General features: G+C 42.2%; 1 protein-coding gene across 1 annotated transcript in view; it reads right to left on the bottom strand.

The window, feature by feature from the left end:
* The window catches only part of LOC119209782 (collagen alpha-1(XI) chain-like), a 61,072-nt gene extending 46,797 nt beyond the window's left edge, over positions 1 to 14,275 (bottom strand). Inside the window, exons 1-4 of the mRNA XM_037459350.2 lie at positions 13,855 to 14,275; positions 8,657 to 8,821; positions 6,675 to 6,888; positions 5,645 to 5,807 (exon numbers count right to left, since the gene is read on the bottom strand). Of these exons, the coding sequence (XP_037315247.2) occupies positions 5,645 to 5,807; positions 6,675 to 6,888; positions 8,657 to 8,821; positions 13,855 to 13,969 (657 nt within the window). The 5' untranslated portion in view covers positions 13,970 to 14,275. The remainder of the gene's footprint in view (positions 1 to 5,644; positions 5,808 to 6,674; positions 6,889 to 8,656; positions 8,822 to 13,854) is intronic.
* Positions 14,276 to 14,678: the final 403 nt, after the last annotated feature.

The raw sequence follows: 14,678 nt of genomic DNA, 5'->3' as shown, positions 1-14,678 counted from the left end.
GGAAGTTGCTACTTTACTGCTCTACTCATTAGAAGGGTTTTAGAAGGGTTTGGCTTTTGACTTTTTGATCAAAGAAAAATATATTTTCTTGATATAGTTGTTAATCCTTTGCACTGAAAGTTAATCTTAAGTGTCACGCCCATCAAAGCCATGGAAGTGATCCAACCGCTCATCAGCTAACACCCTATGTACAGACAATGAACGCTGCTTTCCAAAGCCTTGACGCCCCAAATATAACTCACGTAATAATGTCCATGTGTACACCTATCTCTCCTCGAATGATTGCCACGGCTTAAGTGCTGTCTTGACAATGAGTTACATATTACTTCATGGAATAAATCAAGGCTGTAAAGGAAGTCTGTAAGCATTCAAAAAGAGCTATTGTACGGTCCCCCCCACTCAGCCATTAGGGACGGCAGGTCCCCTTACACAGCTGATGAATAACCAAGGTCTCTACTTATCTGAGGTTGTCTGTTTTTCATGAGCTTTTTGGAAAAGAGAATTAGATCCCCTTCCATCGGCCAAAGGCTCTTTTTCTCTGGTCGTCTACTGAAGCCTTTCCTAAACCAGGAACTGCTATGTGGAGAATGTTATCTATTCCAATCAGCCATATGGCAACAAAACTGGTGTTTTTTTCTCCAGAATTCAACCAAAGTAAAGAACAAAGAGGACCAAAACAACCGGGGAAATACTCTAGCTAAAGTGCCGAGGAAAGGTGAAATGAAAGGCGCAGCCAGGGTGGCCCCTAAAGAGGAAGCAGCTTGCATTAAATTACAGGAGGATACATCTGTACAAGCTTAAACCTCTGGAACACATTAGATATTTACCGCCCCGTGCTCACATCATACATGAAGAGTAAATCCCAAACAGGGTATTGAACAACACACAACACAACGAGGATATACACACACGTTTAAATTTAAAGAGGTAAACATTCACTGATGCCTATTGGTGTAACCTATTGTGCCATTAAGTCATATGAGGATCCCAATTATGCCCGTAATAAAGACATAGAAAAAGACAAAATAACACACTTTAAAGTTTAAAAGGTCAGACACAAGACCATCTCAACCCATGTGTAACAGATTTGGACCTGGAAAATTTTAATCTAAGAAATGTAAAAATTAGAACCGAACATGCAAAAGTAATATTGTCAAAGGAATGAGAGAAAGTGATAGGGATCGTAAAAATGGTTCCTGCCACTACTCCTCCACCTCCACAGCACCTTAGAACAACAGTGGGCAGCAGTGACCTAAAGCAAACATGTGTGACCTTAGGTCGTCCGTTTGATTCCCAGAGAGCCCCCCTCCCCCCTTATCCGCCCCCCCCCCCCCCCTGAGCTAGCTAGCGAATGCCCAAATACGGACAAAAGATTTACCGGTTGAATGTGTGCGGAGCAGAGACTTTCTACTAAAGAGAGGATTTGTGCTTTATGAACAAAAGGGAAACATAAGCTGCTCACAAGAGTTGGGTTTGCACCTTCTGAACATCTACAACTAAAACGGCAGTGATAAGCAGAAGGTTGCAGATTTTTGGATGATCATTCAGCCACTACACACTGAATGTCCTCATTAAGGGAATCCAAGTCAGACCCAGAAACAGAGAGGAGAGACAGACAGATGCCTTCCGGCATGTCTGCGTCTTCCTGTGTAGAGCTTTTCCTGTTTGTTTGCTCTCGCTTATTGCTTAGTTTTATGTTCATTTTACTAAAACAATAAACCTACATGACACGAACTACAACAGGAAAACAAATATGTGGTGAAATCTACCATGGAGCCTGAAACCTCCGGCATGGCTTGTCAAGAGACCACACACACTTTGCCCATTTAAAAAAGCCAATCGCTCGCTCTCCCTCACAGTTCCCCCTCTCTCCTTCGACCCTGTGTGTCTCCTTTGTCTGCATCTACGCGCTTTTGTTGATGTCTAGATGGTCCAGCACATCTCTCCAGCATCTGGTGAGGTTCCTCCTAAGAATTCCAGGAATGACCTCCACAGCAATGCCCTGGCTCAGAGCTCGGAGCTGGCAAGGACACAATGGAATGAACCCCCAGTCCAGGCTACACGGCGAGTCAAACCATTAACGGGCGCGCGTACAATGTGCACGTGGGTGTAAACACAACACAATTACAGCAAGCATGCAACGGGGGAAAGGTACATAAAGGACCGAGGATGAGACCGGCTGATTAAAATCCTTCTCATTGAATCATTCCTACATTTCACCCAAAGGAACCATCAGAGTACGGCTGGTTATTTTCCGAAAACATTTTATATGTGATGTTACTTAAAAATGCAAACAGACTCCACTTTGTTCTGTCTGGAGTAGAGGACCTTGGCTATGAAGAGAATCCCTCCCAAGACACGGCGTGCACCCACGAGGTCACTTAAGGCAAACAACCTGGGGAGTGGATAAGTACCTAATAGTGGCGATATTAAAAGCCCTGCGCACAACATTATATTTGTTCTTCCCCTTAATAGAAAATCAAGCATGAGCTTTTGAATGTCACTCAAAAGGATGGAGTTTTGGGGGTATTTTGATCTAGTAGGTGACGCCTGGTCTCAAGCATGACCTTAAATCACATGACCAACCTCCAAAAATCAAGATGCAACTTTGATTGGATGTGAATAGCTCCCGCTGGCGTCAGATCAGACATGACGCGAGCCACAGGGGTTTTTCCCATCTCACATTTGTTGGGAATGAATTGGGAGGCACAAACAAAGATGCAGTTTGTATTTGACTCCACAAAATTGAGAACATACGTGAATAAGAAACTCTATCAACATTACAGTGTCCATGTCTTTAAGGGTAGCAGCTTCAAGACTAAAACCATGCACAGTGCTAGTGTTGCAATAATGAAATTGCAAGTTTTTATATATCAATTAAACTTATAACTGTATAAACCTATAAAACTTGTTTCCATTTCTTTTAGGACGTTGTGTCCCTCCCTCAGGGTAACACAAAAAAAGTGTGTAGTTGAAATGTTCTATTCTTTTGCACAGTTATGGTGATTAGTAGTAAGTGAAACATTTTGTCTGCCAGTAGCTCAAAAAACAGTTTGAACCATCTGCCTGCTTGTCGGTCTGTCCTTCCTTCACTTCTCTCTCTCACGTCTCTCCCTCCTCTACTTTCCATTGGCAAAACTTTTTTAAGTAGAACCATTGATGTGATTAAAAAAACAAGAGATGTGAAAAGCCAGATGCAGGTAGACTTTGACTAAGACCCTGTGATAGACTTCTGTTTCTTCAAATAAACAGGTTAAACATCCCACTAATGGACGACCCACTCAGTAACAATGACATCCAAATATGAATCAATTACTGTATTGTATTACACAATCCTAACCAGAACATAATGTGACAAGTACTGGAGGGTCACAAGGGACAGAGGCAGATGACAATCAGTCAGACAGTTTCTCCTCCTGCCAAGTCAACTAAAAGCCACAATTTACTGTTGGATTCCTTGGCCAAAGACTGTCCTGCTGACAGATGCAAACACACAAGCACATTTTCATGCATGCATGCGCGTATGAAACAAAGCACATGTAAACACACTGACAGATTAAAGTCTGAAGAGTGGAATTAGATTTTTTTTTTTTTAAATGAGAGCTGGCTTTCATTTAAAAAGAGAGAAAAGCCAAAGAGAAGGAAAATAGTCATATGGAGACCTGGTCAGCGAGAATATCATTTAAACAGCTGTGCAATCTGAGCCAAAACTAAGCACACACTGATCATATTTTCCTCAAGCATTCACTCGCCCCTGTGCTTCCAACTTTGACACCTGCTTATGCAATCCACTGCAGTAAGGTAGCCACGTGCTCACAGCTGAAAGCAGTTTTACTGAGAAAGCTCCAAGTCAACTAATTAAACTGAAGAATTGTTGGGAAGCTCAGGCTTGATATGGTAAAAGCCAGAGTTTCCTTTTCTATTCTATCATCAAATCCCAAATTTGTCAGTTTATGCTGCATCACATGTTTCACTTTTGTTTGATAAAGGTGTTTATATATATATATATATATATATATATATATATATATATATATAAGCCATGATTTAGCATGTATCTATGAAAGGTAAATTAATGGATCACATTAAAGACCTTATTCTTAAAATGTATAGCTTTAACAGCTTAGAATGGATGCGAAAAGAATAATGCAAGCCAAAAATCTGACACAAGCACATGGCTAACATGTAATAAACAAAACCCGAGCCGCCACAAATGTTTGCCATTATCAGTGCATTGTGTCTACAAGAAGAAATAATTACAGTTTACGATATAACTACATTTCCAGCTGTGCTGAAAAACCATTGCTATTGTGTGTTACATTGATTTAAACCATCTTGGAACGCAGAATAAAACCCTTTGAACAAAATGAATAATTTCCTCTCCTCCAGGTTTGTTAAAAAATGTGCAAAGCCAATTACTCTGTAATTCAACACCATTTAGTGTAATGTATGTTCATACAAAATGCTTTTACAAAATTGAAAACACTTGGTGAAAGTGCAAAGCTACTTTCATCCCCTCCAAACAACCCTCAATTACCTTAATTACAACCACAACTCGAATCCCTACGTCTCTCTGGCTCTCTTACCTTCTAATTCACTATGGTTGTGCTCATTGTACTTTTTTTTTAAATAGCAAATGTCAAATAAAAAAATAATGCTCCAAATTGGGTTGACGCAGCTTATAAAGACTTGAACTTTTCCGTACAATTTACATAAGGCAAGTGAACGGCTCGCCTTTTCACCAAAGGACACATGAGGGGGAATCAAAGTGGCTCCTCTGTGGATATTCCTGTTTGAACCTTGAGGCAAACCTTTTGCAAGCTGTTCAGTTTCACAAACATTCCCTACGCGGACATCAAAGAGATTTGACATCCATTTCACCATTGCCAACTCAGTAAAAGTCCACTAATTCTGATTGGCCGCCTTGATGATAAGGGAATAAAATAAACTCCTCTCACAAATAGCATAAAAATATATGCATCTTAAATAACACACTCTAATATATGAGCCAATTATTAAGTTATTTAAATTTTAAATAGGTGAACTATGCAAACAAATCCGAACCAGTGTTGAGAGAAAAAGCCACTTGCTTTGCAAGTAGCCTTTCCACAGACTTTACCTGCCATAACATAACGCTAAGTATACAAAGTCAATAGGCTTTCTAAAATGGGCCATTCGCTCAATGATCAAGTAAATGAAAGACACATAGAAATGGCCGTGAAATGTGGTATTAAAAGTATAAGACACAAAAATTAACTATGCTTATTGAGAGTAAGATTCATAAAATGCCATCTTGGGAAGCACTGTAGCCAATGTAGTGGTGAATATCTGCATTATTTTCCTGAAAGACACAAAAATATTTCTCCAAACAGCAATGTCAAAATGGCAGGCTCAAGTTTTGGGGGAACTTTCTTAATGGCCACACCTAGGCGGGCACGAGCCGCTTCCTTGCGCTTCAAGAAGTTGCGGTAACCCAAGTATCTTCCTCCCGGAGCAAGCGTCACACTTAGAACCCGACGTGAGCGTGGCATCCTTCTTCTCGCCTAACTCTCATCCTAAAAGCCCCAAAAAGTGTGTTTCCAGAAACGTCACGCTATTCCTTCCAGTGCGTCACAACCCACCCAGCTCAATATGGCCACATTACCTCAAAGACTTCTTCATCCAGAATTCTGGTGCCAAAGACAGTAATGCCTTCCGTGTTGATGACGGCCTGGTCGCTCCTGCCGAGGGGCCTGGTAACCTTCTTCTTGCAGTCCACGAAGATGGTGACACTTTTCTTCTCCACGCTGATAGCTACGCGATGCCATCTGTGCAGTAAGGTAGAGAGCGGGTCAGAAATGCAGCCACAATGACTCCAAACGTGACATTTTTGGAAGGCCCCTTTTTGCAGGGTTAACTAAAAGCTCCATCCCACTCTTGACATTTGTGTGCCAAATATTAACTAAAGCCACGTTGGCCTCGCTCGGTGCGACACTAAAGACCGGAAGCTCCGTCTGGAAGTTACACAACCTGCGAACCAATGGCTCAAAACGGCAATAAACACAATATACCCTGTGTTTTTATATTTGTTTTATTTAATTTCAGACAGTGTGAGACTTTTTCTGTTTGCCAACATTAACTACTATTCATCTGAATGTCTACAAGTCCCTTTTGTGTATGCAGGGAAATATGCTTAAACTTGGTGATACATTTCGTCAGAGAGAATCAGAGAAGCATTTGCAAACCAAGTGAACTTCATTTTTTCATTTTTTCATTTTTGGGCAACCATGCAAATTATGAAGCAAATTATTAATCAGCATTCATGGGCTGCAAATAATCTGGCAAAGACAAGCGTGTCACTAGATCAGCAATTGACTGACTCGTTCCATATGGCGATGATGACTAAACAAACAAGAGATGGCCATAAATCCTCAGAGCTGTTTAGAAGGCTACAAGTGCTCAATGAAAATATTTTTAGCAGATTGGGTATTGTTTAACATAAAACATAACCTTTTACATTTTGATGAAGCTCCAACTATGAGCATCCAATTGCACTGCTTTGCTCCTGAGCCAATCGTAGGAGCTCCACGATAACATTCAAATCCGAATGTGGGACACGTGGCCGCAACAAAAACCCTGAAGAAGAAGCAAACCACAACCTCACCAAACGGGATCCAGGCCTGTCGGTCACTTACTTGCCGTCAGCGAGGTTGATAGAGCGGAACAGGGGGTACTCCTCCGGGGCAGGCTTGCCATGCTGGTCCTCGTAGAGGAAGACTGGGGCGCGGCCCACCTCCACGCCGAGCTGCTGGATGCCCTGCTGGTTGTACACGGACAGCAGAAAGGACTGGAGGCCGGCCTTCGGCTTGATGGTAAACAGGATGGAGAAATCTTCTGGGAAAACTCCTCCTGAAGGTCAAACAAGTCGCAAGCATGCAGATACGTATGTTAAGGACTTAGCGGATACTTGGTAATAAAGGATCAGGGTTACAGTCAGAGGTACAGTACAGAGGTTTTTCCAGCACGGCTCCGCTTCAGATACATATAGTCACACACACTGGAACTTCCCTGTTTGACCTCACCTTAGCGGTTTTAATTAAATTAAATTGCATAGCTTTTGTAGGGATGTTGGGTCTGGAGTGTGTACTTCATTTCGTGATGATTTTAGATGGGAAAATGAAACCACTCTTGTACTCCGAGGCTAGAAATGGAATGCAGACTCCATTCCCCCCCGTATGTCCATTCGGTTACTTATCTTTCTTCTACTAATGTTATTACAGGGGAAATTGTCTTGTAATCACACAATTGAATAATAAATACATTTTATTAGCTCTCTGACTTTCTCTCCCCACATGCAACCCTGATGTCTAGACAACTGGACCTCGAGCAGTGTTTAATAAGGAAGCTAAGAGAGACCTTGGCATCCGCTGAAAGCACTCAAGAGTGCAGATGTAGCCAAAATAATTTAACCAGGGTAGTAAACACCCAAATAAATGCCGTATTTGTTTAAATTCTAGTGGCTGGGTTCAACAAGAAAATAACTAACCCTCGTCAAATAAAAGTCAATTACTGAGAACATTCTGACACATTGCACCTCCAACTTCACCACAAGCTTTATTGGATTCTTCAAATTTCCATTACTGAAAGTGTAAAGTCTGAGTTAACCCAATAAAATCACGTTTGTTAATAAATTATACTATTTTTAACAAAATTCTGCAAGATCAAGTAAAGACAATTTATTTAACAAGACTCAATGCATTTCTACCCAAGTTAGTTTGACAGAGCAATGGATCTTTCTATACTTTCCCAACTAATAACGGAAATATAATAGACATTCAATGGCTGTTGAAATTAATGTTGCATTATATTGTTTCATTTATGCTTAATAATTATGTTTCATCTGGAAAAAAAGCAGGATTGGACTGGCAGGATTGGAAAGGGATGAACTGAAAATTGACTTTTCTCGCTAACTTAAAGGTCTCCTACAGCCATCAGTAATAACACTAAGTCTTGTCCCCCAACAGTTCATTGTCACATGTTCCAATTAGTTTATGATAAAGTAACAAACCAATGGTTACATAGTTTCTTATTTTACTGAGTGGACTCCTTCCTAATAAACAAAATATGTCTTTATTTCTCACAGGTAACAAATTGTGAGTCAGGCAATTCACAGAGAGTACAGAATCCCTGCTAGACCCACCACTTTATCGAGGTGGGTCCGAAAAATATCACATTCAATCAAATCCAATCCCTTCAATCAATCTTTCATCGAGTAGCTGTATTACATTGTGGGTTTGGGTTCTCTTAAATATACAATAACAGAAATCTGGTGTAGCTGAATCATCTGTTTACATGACATTTTATACACCATGTGCTGAGAGATCCTCACCCCCTTTGAGCTCTTGGATCCAACTGAAACATTAATAATCTCCAACGTTTGCACTTTTAGAAGACGCGTGCTGAGGAGTTTCATTCACTCATTACATTATTTTTTGCTATTTTTTTTGCACAATTGAAATATGTTGCCATCTGTTTCACGTTCATCCAAAGTTATTTGTGCAAGCATTAAATCGTAGCTCCAGTGGTGTCCGGTTCGATCCACAGCAACCGGGCCATGCTGACAGGTTCAGCAACAATTTAAATGCTCACATCGCGGATAGGTCAGGAGTGAGCTTACCTGGGAAGAGCTGTTTGGTTGGAGCGCTGATCTGAGCCTTTTTTCCCACTCTGTAGGCGATGTCGGGTTTGGATCCCCTCCGGACTTTGCAGAAGCCTGTTGTTTTCTGTACACCTTCAGGAGCACTCTGGAAGTCCAAAGCCTTCAGTACATCTACTTGTTCAACTGAGGACGCAGAACAAAGAATTGATTACATTAACATTGCATAGTAACAGGACAATTTGGTGGAATGCATTTGTCCAAAATGTGCTGGGAGAGGGTTCCTTATTTAGGCGGGACACTGTTTATCTTTGTATGCATGTAAGTGTACATTGTTTGACAGATGTGATATACCAATGCATCTATGTGAAGTTGTTTGGATTGGACAATTTGACTTTCCTAACCATAAATCCCAATGTAAATTACATTGTTTTTTTTCTCTCCTCATAATTCATCAGTCTGCTGGAGAAACGAGTGCATCACGTGCGCAATAAATGAACACTTGCCTGCATATGCGGCAACAATATGAATGAAACTTGACATTATTAGAAATCTGCTATGACGCATTATGAGTAAACATGTTGTAAAAGTTGTTTGATGTTTCATCTGTAAACAAAAAGAGGTTTTCATGAAAAATCCACCTTTCCACCCGTTACACCCCTCGCTCGTTGGCCAAATGTGTCCCACAAGTTGTTCATTTATTAGACCCTTTGTCAGAGGAACAGTAAAAATGTTGGTAATCGTTCAGAGGACGTAATCGCCCCCCCCCCCCCCCCCCCTCCCCCTACACTGTTACCCCCACAGAGAAAAGCCGCAGCATCAATGGAAGAATAATACTCATTTCTTGTGGTCACTGAATCCTTGGAGTAAGGGGAGCGCAGAGGGGGGGCAGCTTTACAAGCTTCTTAAAGCTCCTAGACGGTTCTCTATCAATGGGCCTGGGGCTCAGGGGTCAGACTACTGCGCATTGTGGTCATAAACACTGTTGCTCCGTACTTGTCGAACTTGTCCCGGTCCATCAGGGTTTTTTTTTTTTTCTCCCATGCCCACGGGGGTGTCCTCAGTGTGACTATGTGGGATTAGAGGCCTGATAGTGTGCAAGCAGGAGGGTTGTCGTACAGCACAATGTCATTCATGATTTAACACACGACCGACTTAAACAAAAATGTAAAAATAGACCTTGATACACATTTTGCTGTATTCAAACTGAAATGTTTAAAGTGCACATGGTGTCGTCATTCTGTCACTGAACTCTTTTCTACTGAATTGTCTCAACGTTGTGAGTCACTTCCCATTTATTCATTCCTTTTTAACTCGTCCAAGTTCCTGCACGTGTGTCGTTTCGGACGCGTTTCGTCACCCCTTCATTGCTTCATCCATCGCGCGTCAACGGGAAGGAGTCGGGGGACCACAGCGCCGATCAACAGCATACGGACGCTTGCTTGTGAGGAGCCATGTTGGGATTTTGGCCCGGGTCATGTGACATGACGGTAGGTCAGTGGTGTTAGCTTGGAAAGAAAATAGGCAGCTACAACTTGCGCAACTGGACCGCCGCAAAATAAAACTGGAATTTCATTCAATGTATCAGTTGTAGTTCCGGACATGTCGATACACTACGATTAAAAAAATAATCGCAATAGTCAGCTATATCGAGATTTTAAAGTTTACGACTTCATGATCATGTGGCCGAGGCGCTGTGCTGTACTTTAGAACTAAAAATGATCTATTTAAAGGTAAGAAAGGAACAATGGACAGAATAAAATGACAGTTATGTTTCCAACCCATGTAATAAATACTCCAGCACAGACATCACATCAGTGTTCCTCTTCAGGGAGTCACAAGGGAGGATGTCTCCTCTTCAAAAGGCCCGGCAATGATAACAATGTCTCAATGGTCAGCTCATAATTCTCCCTAGGAAGATAAGGCCTTTGAGGAAAGGAGACTTCATGTAAAATCTTCCTCCCTTGAATAAATGTGAGATTCATGTGTTTGATTTTGACTTGAGAGCATTGTGGGAAAATCATTCATGGGGTTCAGAAAGAATTTCACATTGGGGGGAAACCTCCTCATCGGCTTCATAAAACTCCATAAAACTGAATGAACCAGAAAGAATGTTTGGTCAACAGACATAGATCAACAAAAACAGACTACACTCGTATGACCCCCCCCGGCATCAATTGAAGAAACTTACGCTCTTTCTCTTCATGCAAGATGTAGATTCTTAACTGAGCTGCTCTGTACTAATAAAAGCTAAGGGAATTTTATTATTTATTATTTTAAGATACGCTTATTTACATTTTTCCGTTTTTGTCAGCCATGTGGCACAAGAAGCCGGGAAGTGCTGATTGTGCAGTTCCTGTTCGCTTTCGGTGACCGGGAGGGGGTCCGATGGGTGGAGCTATACAGTAGGCCCACATGTTGAACCCATTATGGTACTGGCACCACTCCCTGTACACCCCCACAACCCCCCCCAACTAAAACATACATGAGACTAAACGGAGAAGGCCCTACCCCTGTAGCTACTTCTCCTGTGGCCACAAAAATAACACATTGAGTAGTGAATCCATCTGGCTTGGTTCGAGCACATGCTCCGCGGTGGCGTCGCGACTTTTGGCTCATTTGAAGTTGAAGCAGATCTGCTCTCTAAGTGATGGAAGCGACAAAGGTTATTGGCTGACACGGGTCCAGATCACCTAATGCTCCGGCTTATGAATGAAAAGTGTTACCATAAGCAGGAAAAAGCTGCACTGCAGCCAAATAAAAATAAATCAAAAAGCCACTTCTTTTGGTTTTTGACAAATTCCGTCCACCAAGTAACTTGTATCCACTAGAAGGAGAAGGAGAAGGAGAGTGACACTGCACACGGAGAAAGTTAACAGACACGGGGTTCATTTTCTCCGAAGAAGAATACCAGACCAAGTTGTGACTTGGAAACAGGCAGAATAAAATACGGGTACCAAACGCCAAGTTCCAAACCTCACACCAAATGCCTCGTGAAAAAAAAACAGTCTGTGGCTCTTCTGAATATTGTCCCAAGTACTGAGCTACTGGTTCTTGAAAAAGAAGAAGAAAAAAAAGAAAGCTTGGACTAAAGGTCTCTTTGTCAGTTTCAGAATGCCTTTCTGCATTACTGCATACCTCAAGGCCTCATATATTCCAGATGTGCTGAATCGGCCAGCAACCCCCCCCCCCCCCCTACTCCCCCCACACACACACACCGTCCCGCACCCCTGAGTCTTCATCTCCACTCCTTTCCACAACCGTTGCTTCACAGAAGTGACACACAGGCAATATCCCTAAACCATTACTGACCCCAAATGAATAAGCATAGCTTTTTAAAGGCTTTTGAGCTCTGTAGGAGCCAGCATGCAATATAATCAGCACATCCTGAGAAAGGGCACAGACCCTCAAAAGGAATGAACCACATTCTAATGATAAGGATGAAAACCACAAAAGAGAGTGTAGCTTCACACTAGCCACAGTCTCGTCTGAGGGTTAATCGCCAGTCTCCGATATTTAATGACACATCTCCCTGCCTGCTGTCAGGGTCTTGTGATATATTATCTGCCGTATTAACAAGCTACTAACATGACAAAGTGTGATTTCCCGGAGGCAGTGAAGCATGTAGTGACAGGAGAAACCTCATAAAACCACTAAGTCAGTTTCACCGGCAGACCTTGAAACATTAAAATACCATTTGGAGCTGTGCAGTGAAACTTTATAGGCCACGTTATCTCTCAACTCATCGCAGACGTATCATTTGGTGTTTGAGGTTAGACTTGTGATTAACTTATCTCTCCGTGACATTCTGACTTAGCGTCTCTTCGGTCGCGCATGCAGCATCTTGGGATGTCTCGTTGGTGGTTTTTGTGCGTTTTTTGGGCTTCTACTGAGAGTTGGCAAAAATAGACGGCGATCGGAAAGCCGGCAAGTATTTGCTAGCACATCGTGAAATGATGGTGAGTTTGAATATCAGACGGAGGGCAGGAAGATGGGAAAATGGGAAATGGGAAAGCTATGACTGGCGTTTCCTTTCATGTTTTTTTTTGGGGGGAAGACGTCTACGGCTAAAATAATGGTTCAAAACAGGGCGGGACTTTATACAGGAACTGATTAGAAAGGATTCAATACTTCACAATTATCACTAACCATTGTATATAAGCCTCTTTTTGTAAATAGATATAAGTATTTGCTTTGTAAATAGCCATGTGTGACAACACTACTACAACTGATACATAAAAGAATGTCTCATGTGAAAACTTGAAATATTAAAAAACAACTTGCATCCAGTTTGGACAATACAAAAGTATTACGTCAGTGTGGACAGCTCTTCACAGGCAAGGTCAAAATAAAATAATTAGTATCCTAAATGTGACTATTTTTAAAGAAAAAAAATATTTTTTCCATCAACGCCCCTTCTTGGACTTCGTAGGAGCCCAGATATTGTGGAAAAGGGTGATCCTTCAGGCCAGAGTATGAATTTCACGTCCGGGATTCCAGTGTATAATGTAAAGGTCTTGAATTTTCCTCACAGAAGCAATATGTTTGAAGTTGCATTGTGCAACACTAAACTCAGCAATGCAGTAAGTAAGAATACATGTTCCAATGTTATGACTTCTGTGAATTGTATTCAAGGATTGGGCTGCAATATCACTAATATTTTAAAAACACTAATTTCATTAGATTGCAATAAGTGTTCCAATCTAATGGAATCCATTGGTTGCTGGTTACAACACCGGACGGCGTGCGTAAAAGGTGTGCGTAAACCCTTAAGGGTAGTGTGGTGAAGTGGAACCCAAGGACAAAAGGATGGCTTTTTTTTCTGTGATCACCTCAGCTTAGCAGCATGTCAGCACGTCATGTGCTCACTTGCCACTTAAGCTACACGTCCCACCACCACCAAACCTGGACGGCAGACTTTGCCTACAAAGACAGTTCAATCATCATCAAATCCCCTCGAATATAAAACACACACAACAGTATGATCGTATGACGTGGGAAGCACGCGCGCCTTTGAGGGGTTCGTTAACGGACTTTTTCCTGGCCAGAGACACTTGAGTCTGCTGAGTTAGGAGTTGATGACGGGTCGCTGTCTGCCTGCGTAAACCCACTGTCACCTACACGGGCTGGCCGCGCGCCCAGTGGACCCCTCGAGCTGTCCGGGATGCCCTGGCACTTGGCACAGTCACTGTGACGTGGTGCAACGAGCAGCCGCTTACCTGCTCTGACCTGGGCAGCTTGTAGAATTAAAAGTAACGTGACCACGACGATTGGCGTTGAATCCCATAGTAACCGTTTCGTTTTCCACCTGGTGGTCCACCTCTGCATCTCCATGACGGACACCCGGGGATGTTTAAAGAAAACGGGCGACTTTGGATCAAATTCGGTCCTTTCCACAAATCCACAAAAAGGGTTCGGATACTACAGCGCCATGGGTGCAAGACTAAGGGTGACTCTCACAGCCAAACTGGGCCCTTCCGATCCGCTCCACCTTAAAGCCCAGCTCTCAGACTGATGCTAAAGGGCTTTCATAGAAAGGAAGAAAAAAGCGCAAACCAACTCGGTTTCCTGAGAGTTGCTCCCCGTAAGGAGGCTGGACAAAACGCTGAACCTGAACCGAGAGAAGGATACTGACACTGGAAAATCCTCCTTTCATCAAATCACCAGTCGGGACAGTTGTGTCTGGACCCGCCCCCTGCACGACAGCATCAAGCCGGAGCATCATCCCTCTGCAGCTTAATTACAGGACACAGTGCACTATCCTGGATACATACAATTACGAGAAGTGCTCCTGAGCAGGTTTTTTTTAGAATCTTTTGCAAAGATCTAAATGAAAACATCGCCTCAATATATAAGCCAATGTAAATGTAATGTAAAACACTAAATGCAAATTCATTGGTGGGGTAGAGCTGTGAAAAGCCACTAAATGGCTAAACTGAAAACCCCGATGGGGAAAAAATAAGTGTTTTCCATCTAAGAGTTTTCCCTGAGGAGCATTTTTTTTCTTGCGCTTTAACAATAATTAATGAGATGGCTGGAAAAT

The sequence above is a fragment of the Pungitius pungitius genome, chromosome 15, assembly GCF_949316345.1.
Source record: "Pungitius pungitius chromosome 15, fPunPun2.1, whole genome shotgun sequence".
NCBI lineage: Eukaryota > Metazoa > Chordata > Actinopteri > Perciformes > Gasterosteidae > Pungitius > Pungitius pungitius.
The sequence above is the reverse complement of the archived record's forward strand: the minus strand, read 5'-3'. Positions and strand labels throughout refer to the sequence as shown.